The sequence below is a fragment of the Salvelinus sp. IW2-2015 genome, linkage group LG16 (assembly GCF_002910315.2).
Source record: "Salvelinus sp. IW2-2015 linkage group LG16, ASM291031v2, whole genome shotgun sequence".
NCBI lineage: Eukaryota > Metazoa > Chordata > Actinopteri > Salmoniformes > Salmonidae > Salvelinus > Salvelinus sp. IW2-2015.
This window is the reverse complement of record NC_036856.1, coordinates 20,403,665-20,413,438: the sequence shown is the minus strand read 5'-3', so window position 1 is coordinate 20,413,438 and position 9,774 is coordinate 20,403,665. Positions and strand designations below refer to the sequence as shown.

The window sequence follows — 9,774 nt, the reverse complement described above, 5'->3', positions numbered from 1 at the left end:
TGGTTACATAAGACAGAAGCTTACTTAAGGCAAAAATGATATATAACGCAAACGTCTAGCATCCCAAAGGTTGCATGTTCGAATCTCGTCATGGACAACTTTAGCATTTTAGTATGCTGGGGATGACAGTGCTCTGCGCTGCCGCAGCGCTTTACCCAAGTTGCCCACCATTTCAGACCTGGATGGTATGGGTGGAGAGCAGCAATGGAGAGATCCACAGTAATGGTGCGAGAATGAAGCTTGATTAACAGGTGTCAGAGTTAAATGCAACACAGGTGGTTGAACAGTTGGAAAGTGTTTGTGCGTATGAGTAAGAATGATCTATGTGGGGTGACATTATCAGGATATAGATGGTGCAATTCTTAGGTCATGGGTTGAGCTCTCAAATGTCATTGTTTTATTTCCACATAGTCAATGGTCAAACCTGTTTAAATTCTGAGTGAAGATAACCTGGATTAACCCCAAGTACAGTCATTCAGTCATGGGTGTGTTTGAATGGTTGTACAGTGGCACTTGCTTAAACCCCAGCAGCTGTTTCTCACTAGTCATGTCTTTATAGTGGTTACATTTGTTTCTCAAGACCAGTCTTCAATGACTCTCAAATGACTAAGCGCCTCATGGAACTTCCCTGACCTGTCCTGTTGCCCAGTTCATTACAGAGTTTTTACATTTCTTATAAAATTATTTTTCAACAGCATTCAAAGGTAGGTTGTTGTCTGTAGAACTATATCCGTTCTAAAGTCTACATGGTAGCGTAACGCAAACGTCTAGCATCCCAAATATTGCATGTTCGAATCTCGTCATGGACAACTTTAGCATTTTAGCTAATTAGCAACTACTTAGCATGTTAACTAACCTTCCCCTAACCTTAACCTAGCTAACAAAATAATGTGAAATGCTCTGAGACTAGGTTGCAGCCAGCATACTGGTCTGGAGAGGGAAACTAATAGGCCTAGTGACTATAGATGATTGATTAGGGGCCGACCCTCTCGTCATTTAGAGGCGGGGTGGTGGCGTAGAAAAAGAAGAGAGACATCATCGCATCACGTTTTTTCAACATTGAAGAAGTGAGAATGTGATGAAAATTGAAAGTAACAGATTAACACGGGGGTTCTTACCATACATTTCAAGACACGACTCAGTGACGGGTGAGTAGCATCAATATAGCTTGCTAGCCAATTCCTTATCTCGCTAACCAAAACAACCATCAAATGCCGAACTTGACAGGCAAGCTCTGCTAGTTAGCTCGCGCTTGACTGACGTTTTTTCGAGCGATGGAACCACAGAATTTGAACTCCCATAAGAACAAATATTTTTGTGACTTGATTAGCTCGATTGTAGCAAGTTTGTGACGTATGTCCAGGGCACATGCTACATAGCATAGCTTGTTGTTGAATACCTGGCACACTGTGATCACTGGCGCAAACTAACAACTTATCCATGACGGTTCGAACATTATTATATTATTGGCTCTGGACAAATCTCTGACTGCTGCCAGCTAACAAGGTATGCTCAGCAAATCACAATCGTCCACTGACCCTCAACTAACTTTTTAACAGACCAGGTCTTTCAGTTCCAATTAGGTCAGTTAGCAATCAAGCAAGTAAGCAACGAGATCATAGCTTGTCTTCCACTGTTTTTAAGCCCATTGATAGTTAGGTATACATTAATTCAAAATACATTCAATGGCCACTGATGATTTCAAATTTTGGCATTATCATGTTTCATAAGACTAGGAAGTTGAATTGTTTTAACTATTGTGTGGAGCTCCATCTAGTTTGTCAGGTGAATATGATTTGGTTTTGGATTTGTCCACTGTTGTGTGTGTACATCCAACAGGTTGTTCTCTTACAGGATGGAGAGTGGGGATGACACTGTCCTGCGCTGCCGCAGCGCTTTACCTAAGATGCCCACCATTTCAGACCTGGATGGTATGGATGGAGAGAGCAGCAATGGAGAGATCCACAGTAATGGTGCGAGAATGAAGCTTGATTAACAGGTGTCAGAGCTAAATGCAACACAGGTGGTTGAACAGTTGGAAAGTGTTTATGCTTATGAGTAAGAAGGATCTATGTGGGGGTGACATTATCAGGATATAGATGGGGCAATTCTTAGGTCATGGGTTGAGCTCTCAAATGTCATTGTTTTATTTCCACTTAGTCAATGGTCAAACCTGTTTAAATTCTGAGTGAAGATAACCTGGATTAACCCCAAGTACAGTCATTCAGTCATGGGTGTGTTTGAATGGTTGTACAGTAGCACTTGCTTAAACCCCATCAGCTGTTTCTCACTAGTCATGTCTTTATAGTGGTTACATTTGTTTCTCAAGACCAGTCTTCAATGACTCTCAAATGACTAAGCGCCTCATGGAACTTCCCTGACCTGTCCTGTTGCCCAGTTCTTTACATTTCTTATAAAATTATTTTTCAACAGCATTCAAAGGTCGGTTGTTATCTGTAGAACTATATCCGGTCTAAAGTCTACATGGTAGCGTACTACTCATTTGATCCTGTTTGAAGACGAAAATGGATTTAACCACACCCCAGCTAGCTCTGTTCCTTGTCCTTAAGGTTCCCTGAGACTGTGCTTATTATTTCCCATGGGGAATAATGGCCAATTGTCCACCCGCTATATTGATTCAGGCATTTATGTAAATATTTAACATGGTATTGTTTACTCATAGTAGTCCTATATTAATTCTCCTCTTGGGTAACCTGGCAACTGTATTGGTCCTGAAGTCATTTAGGATTCACATATTCCTCACTGGCACTGGTAGACTCTGGAACTGAAGGAATACGAAAGTCTGACCCACAATTTATTGCTTTTTGCATTTTCTCCATCTATTTCAGGAAAAATGGAAGTGGAGCGACTCATCAGCAAGAAACTCCAACTGAAGAGGAAAGCAGAGGTGAGACTTAAAACAGAATGTGTTGTCAGCAGGTCAAATGTGTTCTATTTTTTCTGAGCCTGTGATTAGATCCTGAGTTCTGATGTCAAATCCTCCAAACAATGTTGTCTGTTCTCACAAGTCACCCGTCCATTGTTTGAGTCCCAATGATTCAACAAACTCCTCTTAGTTCTGTCACTGTTTGTGGATGTGGCTAATCATATATTTTTTTTAACGTGTTTTGTGCCTTGCTTCTGCACTGCCAAATCCCTACTGGACTGATTCAATATTTTCCCTAAGCCTATGTGAGCTGTAACATTATCATTTTAACCTGGCAAGCTGCTTTGCCTCGCCTGTTTGTTTTCAAATCCTGTCATTATTTGTGCATTAGAAAAATAGCTAACAACTAGCAGTGAGCCAACGTGACGTAAAAGGCTATTCTAATCTGCATCTTTCCCACTTTCATGCCTGGAGAATGGAACGATACAGCAAGAGGCAGTTCTGCTTTTATTACATCCAAACCCTTGTCTGATTTGAGTCCATGAGTATTGCATACCAGTGAGGAAATTACTGAAATGCATTGTAGGGGTCAACCTCGGTGACTGAGTGTCCAAATTAAAGTTTCACAATGAATTGGGAAGTGCAGACTGAAGAGAGCCACTTGAAACATGTATTGATGTATGGTGTAAATGGCTGAACTATGAAGTGTTATTCACATCTTATCGCATTATAATAGATGGGTGAAATTAACATGTCCTGTCTTTACTGTACAGAACACCCAAACCCAGAGAGCGCACTTATTTTCACACAATGTAAGAGGAAGAGAGAATGAGGAAGAGGATTATTGTTTTCTTAAAGCGATCTTTTAAGGGCTGTTTGTTTAGTATAAAGGTCAACTAACCTTTACCCTCATCAGCTGTTACTGTGCAAACAGATCAAATAGACAGAACAGTCACCACAGTCTTTCTGGACATGAGGTCATCATTAAAAAAAATGTTTTAAAGGGTCATCATTATCTCCAGCTACAAATGGTTACTTTCCCTTCTGACATAATGTTTGTCAATTTAATATTTGTCTTTATGATATGGATTTAAATAAAAATTCACAACCATCCTTTTCATTTAACTAAACCGTATGCCTTGCTGATTGTGGATGTGTCTCTGGTCTGCAGCACTTGAAGTCTGACCTGATGAGGCAGTTTGACTCCCAGGTGTTGGAGTTCATGGACAGTCTGATAGAGGAATCGGCCAGCCTGGAGCCTGCTCCTGTCCCTGCTGTCTTCTCCCCTCTGTCAGATAAAGAGAGGAGTAAGCTCAGGTATTGAGCCCCTCACTGCCCCCTTTTGCCTTCCACCATTCTCCTTTCTGACCTATTCTCTTACTATGTCAGAGGTCAACATCTATTTAACTAATATTTTGTCAATGTTTTTTATTCTATTAGGCATCTCCAAGGGTCATCCCAGGGCCAAGGCAAACAGTTTGTGGTCCGGAGGTCTTTGTTAGAGTAAGTGGCGAGTTAATAATAGACTGTGTGTGACTGCTTTTGACAAAAAGCTCCCTCATCGAACACTATATACATTGTGCTTAAACTGAAATGTTGCTGGTTCTGTGTTGTTTATCATGGTCTATGTCTCTTGTTTCACAGTGAGCTGTTTGAAGTGAACCACATCCGGACCATCTACCACATGTTCATTGCCCTGCTGATCCTCTTCATCCTCAGCACCCTGGTGGTTGACTTCATCGATGAAGGCAGGTGAGGTGTAACACTGATTCTTTACTGATCTCTCTCTTTAAATATAAACTACCACTTGTGTATTGACTCTTCATTCCCCCCTCTTCCCCAGATTGGTGCTTGACTTTGACCTGCTGGTCTATGTATTTGGACAGTTCCCCCTGGTGGTGATTACCTGGATCTGCATGTTCCTTTCAGTGCTGGTGGTGCCCTACAGCCTGTTCCACACCTGGGCCTCTCACTACCATGAGTCCAGCCATGGGACCCTGTGGTCTCTTATACTGGGCTCTCTCTTCCTGCTCTACCAGGGCCTGGGCCTAGGCTTCCTGCCTACCTTTGTGGTGGTGAAGAACAGCTTTCCCCCTGCATCCTGCTTCATCATCATCCTGGAACAGGTACTCCAAATGCAGGCCCGCCTGGGGCATGACATGTTCTTTGTTTTATTGATGTTCAGTCTACTGATGGACATGCATTGTGATTGGTTGACAACATGTGCTGTCTCCCTGCAGGTGCGCCTGATGATGAAGGCACACTCCTATATCAGGGAGAATGTCCCCAAAGTTCTGGCTTTGGCAAAAGACAAATCCAGTAAGCAACTACATTTTTTATGAATCATTTATATACACTATCTTACATTCTGTTTTTGTCTGTAGATGTATTCAGTTCCCTTTTTTAAATTTAGTTTTTATTCTCCAGGCTCCTCCCCAGTCTCTCCACTAATCCCACAGCTGAGCCACTATATCTACTTCCTCTTTGCTCCCACCCTTATCTACAGAGATAAATATCCCAGGTAAGCAGAGGGGAATGACATAAGACCTAGTTTAAATTAACATACCTCTTGCATGTTACACTCGGCTGCAAGGGAGCTATTTACCTTTCTGTAAACATTCAAACTCTTGTTTCCCTCTGCAGGAATCCCGTCATCAGGTGGAGTTATGTGGCCTCTAAGTTATTACAGGTATGATTTGAGAATCTAAATGACTGCCTGAGCATAGTTGAAGACCAGGAGATCAGTTCAGTTATGTAGTTTCTCTCTCTCGTCTTTCAGGTTCTAGGATGTCTCTTCTATGCCTACTATGTGTTTGTGCGCCTCTGCATCCCACAGTTCCGCAGCATCAGCCAGCAACTGTTTGACCTGCGGGCCATGGTCCTGTGTGTGTTCAACTCAATCCTGCCAGGTAACTCCAGTCAACACATCCTCACTTGCAGCTTGTCTCATCGGCATCACAGTATTCCTCCTGCATGTTCACTATATTGTCTTCTGGGTCACTCTGTCTGGATGATTCTGTTAGCTACCTACAACAATATTTGAATGAATGGAGGGTATTCATATGTCATCTGTGTGTCTCTCTGTAGGAGTTCTGGTTCTCTTCTTGGCCTTTTTTGCCTTCCTGCACTGCTGGCTCAATGCCTTTGCTGAGATGCTGCGGTTTGCTGACAGGATGTTTTACAAGGTACACAGGCAGATGCCTTTCCTCGGCCATATTACTAATTTAGTCAATCACTGACTAGATCTACAGCGCAGTAGTGCCACAGTGTTCACTACACTGCCTCAATCAGCTCTTTGCTGTGTTCTTTTTAAAAATATATATTGATTTTGCGTCACAGGATTGGTGGAACTCCACATCCTTTGCCAATTACTACCGCACCTGGAACGTGGTGGTACACGACTGGCTGTATTACTATGTGTACTGTGACTTCCTATGGGTGAGTGTGTTATTGTTGCACTTGGCATTAATGTTAATCTCTCTGTTTTTACAATACTTATGAAGTATCCCTCCCATTGCTCTGTAACTCTAATCTTAAACAAGCAAGCCAGTTGAGCAGCTTTGATTTAATTTTGTCCATGCCCGTCTTAACCCTCTGGTCTGTCGTCTGTTTGTTTTTTTCCTACTCCACTCCCTGACAGATGTCGAAGAAGAGATTTCGGGCGGCAGGCATGTTATTGGTCTTCACTATGTCTGCAGTAGTGCATGAGTACATCTTGGCGATCTGCTTCGGCTTCTTCTACCCAGTCCTCTTCTGCCTCTTCATGTGCTTCGGAAGTAAGACCATACCTTCATTACAATACAACAGACACAATATAAAAACAGAAGGTTTTTCTAATTTTGTAGCATTTTTCTGACTCTCAATCCTAACTGCTCTCATCTCCTTTACTGTGCTGTTCATCTGTCAGTGATGTTTAACTTCATTCTTCATGACCGGAGAAAAGGCCCAATTTGGAACGTGATCATGTGGACTGCTCTGTTCCTCGGTCAGGGGGTCATCATCTGCCTCTACTCCCAGGAGTGGTATGCACAGCGCTACTGCCCCCTTCAGGAGGTATACACCACTGCACATCTAGGAAAAACATTCATTTTAGGCTCATATTTCATAGCTGTTCAGATCAAGGAGAGTAAATCTTTTAAACAATTGAGATGCAACCTTAGATCCAACCAAGTCTTTACATGCCATGTTTTTTTGTTTTGTTTTTAGCCCTCTTTCCTAGAGCTGCTGAAGCCGCGTTCCTGGAGCTGTCACCTCCAGACCAACCCAGCAGTCGACTCTTGAGGGGCTGTAACTGACATCACATTGAACTACTGAACCGACAACACTCGCCAATCTATTGAAAGTGTTTAGGAAGAGCACAACCTCCTGTTTCTTTCAAGACTTTTTACTTTTTGTTTGACTTAATTTTTTTTGTGTTCCACTAGTAATTCTGACTGATATTGAGAGACTGCTTTATTCATTTGAAAGGGCATGGAGTGAGTGAGACATATAATGGCCTCTGTCATTCACAAAGATGCCTTATTTATCATTTTAGTTTCATGACAAACCTATTGGAAATCAGGGTAACATAGAGCACATARAAATGTTAACAGAATATTTTTTATTTTATTTATACTTTTAATTTCAGCCTGGATACAATTACCATATTTTTTCATTTGAAATGCACTTTCAATGCCAATATGGTAAATTGTAAAATTGCTGCTTTTCCCAAAAGTTGACCTCTTAGCAAACATGCAGTTATATATATTTAGCAAATAATTTACTTAACATTTTATTTTTATGAACCCAGACATTTCAAATGTTCAGCCACTGTATTTTGTGTCGTCTAGTCTCCAAGGTGTTTTAAGTCATGTTGATGGAGATCAGGGTTGGGCTCATTTCAGAAGTTTGAAATTAACTACGATTCAACTCATGAGTTGAAATTAGAGTTGAATTGGCTGCACCCCACAGGATGTAGAGTTTGTGTGACAAAGTAATTCAAGGAAATTTCACTCATCATACAACATGAGTTTCATTGAATCTCACAGTTCCAGATACCAAATAATAACTTTTCTCTGGAAATAATGTTTATAACCTTGGTGCTTAGAATAGCCAATTATATTTCTGCCAACCCTTTCATTTGTTTGGCTTCTTTTTGATGTCCTCAGGGTCAACTGCAGGGTTACACTAATGCATTCTGGGAAATGTATTTTCCTCATTGAACAAAATCAAATCAATTTAATGAAATACAATAACTTTGAATATTCACATACAGGTTTTGTTTCCCTTGATCGTTCAGTTTGTCCTGAAAATCAATTGTTTTAACAATTTTATATGCATGTATATAATGACATGTATCATGTACAAGATGTATATTTGTATAGACTACACCTAATATAGATTAGAGGCATTTGAATTTCTCTGAATTCAATTACATTTCCTTTCAGTCAAGTTTGAATTGCAATTTTGTATGCTGTTTACTATTTTAATTGGAATTTGAGGCATTCTCCATTTCAATTCTGAAGTGAGCCCACCCCTGATGGAGATGTTAGATTATTAAACAAAATTGAGATTAGTTTGCTCTGTGATTACTGGTATGAAGGTAAGATGTGAAGCCTTTGTCAGATGTGAAGCCTTACACACAAGATTAATGTTAATTAAGAATATGTATTTATTCAAAAGCAATATTGAAAGTGTTCCTTTACCAATCAAAAATTCCACACCTGACCTTGAGTTGGTGGAAACTGCACTGCTGTTGCAGCTGGCTGCTCCAATGTTGCCATTATCAGTATGACTGATGCGTGTATTGTTTATTTACTTACATCATTACACTAACTGTTGCCATTAATGCTGTAAATTAGGGATTCAATTTCAGCTTCAATCCATGAGTCTGATAGACTTGTCGTTTTGTGATTGTCTCTCTATGGATTGTCTATCTATGGAACAGTTTTTGTTTTTGACTCAAACCATGTATGGTGATAATTTAAACCACCAGATGGCGCTGTAATGTAATATTTTTGAAATCCTACTTGTTTCTCGTGACAATCTATTTTACTCATAACTAATTGTTTAAGAAGGACCGTTAACAAAACATTGTTATATAGAGAAACGTGTGTTTGAATGTGTGTGTGTTTATATATATATATATATATATATATCCTATCAAGAGATTTTGTTGCAAGACTACTTCAGCCTGTATTGTAATTGGGACACTGTTTACTATTTGTGTTCGTATTTCAGTGGTTATTTCGAGCCCACTTTTGATATTATTATGATGCTCTTTTGATCATTTAGAAAATGAGTGATACTTTTGTTCGGATATTTCTATTTTTGAACAGAGATTGACATTCCTCTATTTTTCTTGATAAATTTATGGAGTTATAGTGTTTAAAACATTTATTTGGTATTATACGAGATATGTTGTATAATATTTACCATTACAGTGCATTAGGTATATGTCAGGTTGAAAATAAAGCTATAAATCTATATATATTTTTGGTCTTTTAACCAAACCCTGGGTTAGAATTGTGACTGCAGCATTTTTTACTTTAAAAAGAACAGTTAGGGTTTTTGATGTACTTTCCATATAGAATATTGTACATTTCATAATGTCAAGACAATACAAAGTTGAATGGATTTTGCTAAATGCTTTTTGTCATAAACTTTATTGTTAATACTTATTAATCAAATGGCCACCCTTTTGTTTTTACACTGCTGCTACTCGCTGTTAATTATCTATGCAAAGTCACTTTACCCCTACCTACATATACAAATTACCTCGACTAACCTGTATATAGCCTCGTTATTGTTATTTAGTCATTATTGTTATTTAGTCAATATTTTCTTAACTCTATTTTCTTAACTGCATTGTTGGTTAAGGGCTTGTAAGTAAGCATTTCACGGTAAGG

General features: G+C 39.7%; 1 protein-coding gene across 5 annotated transcripts; it reads left to right on the top strand.

Annotated features, from left to right (window-relative positions):
- The first annotated feature begins 488 nt into the window (after positions 1-488).
- soat1 (sterol O-acyltransferase 1) lies at positions 489-9,354 on the top strand. 5 transcript variants are annotated; one of them, XM_024004565.2, is made up of 16 exons: positions 489-704; positions 1,855-1,973; positions 2,850-2,908; positions 4,059-4,204; positions 4,328-4,390; positions 4,532-4,639; positions 4,731-5,013; positions 5,128-5,206; positions 5,315-5,408; positions 5,531-5,576; positions 5,667-5,796; positions 5,975-6,072; positions 6,227-6,325; positions 6,528-6,663; positions 6,795-6,940; positions 7,094-9,354. In XM_024004565.2, the coding sequence occupies exons 2-16, from the start codon at positions 1,856-1,858 to the stop codon at positions 7,166-7,168; spliced, it is 1,680 nt and encodes a 559-aa protein (XP_023860333.1). In that variant the 5' UTR covers positions 489-704; position 1,855; the 3' UTR covers positions 7,169-9,354. The 5 variants fall into 5 exon arrangements, with proteins under 5 accessions (XP_023860333.1, XP_023860335.1, XP_023860332.1 ...); XM_024004567.2 differs by lacking the exon at positions 489-704 and adding an exon at positions 909-1,148 and having other exon boundaries at positions 1,840-1,973; positions 6,795-6,909; XM_024004564.2 differs by lacking the exon at positions 489-704 and adding an exon at positions 913-1,148.
- Positions 9,355-9,774: the final 420 nt, after the last annotated feature.

What these genes read in the sequence shown, in the direction of transcription:
- soat1 (XM_024004565.2), top strand. Translation starts at nt 1,856, where the DNA reads ATGGAGAGTGGGGATGACACTGTCCTGCGCTGCCGCAGCGCTTTACCT. An exon ending in TCATCATCATCCTGGAACAG is followed by an intron (nt 5,014 to 5,127) that starts GTACTCCAAATG and finishes GTCTCCCTGCAG; the next exon opens with GTGCGCCTGATGATGAAGGC. An exon ending in CCTCTTCATGTGCTTCGGAA is followed by an intron (nt 6,664 to 6,794) that starts GTAAGACCATAC and finishes TTCATCTGTCAG; the next exon opens with TGATGTTTAACTTCATTCTT.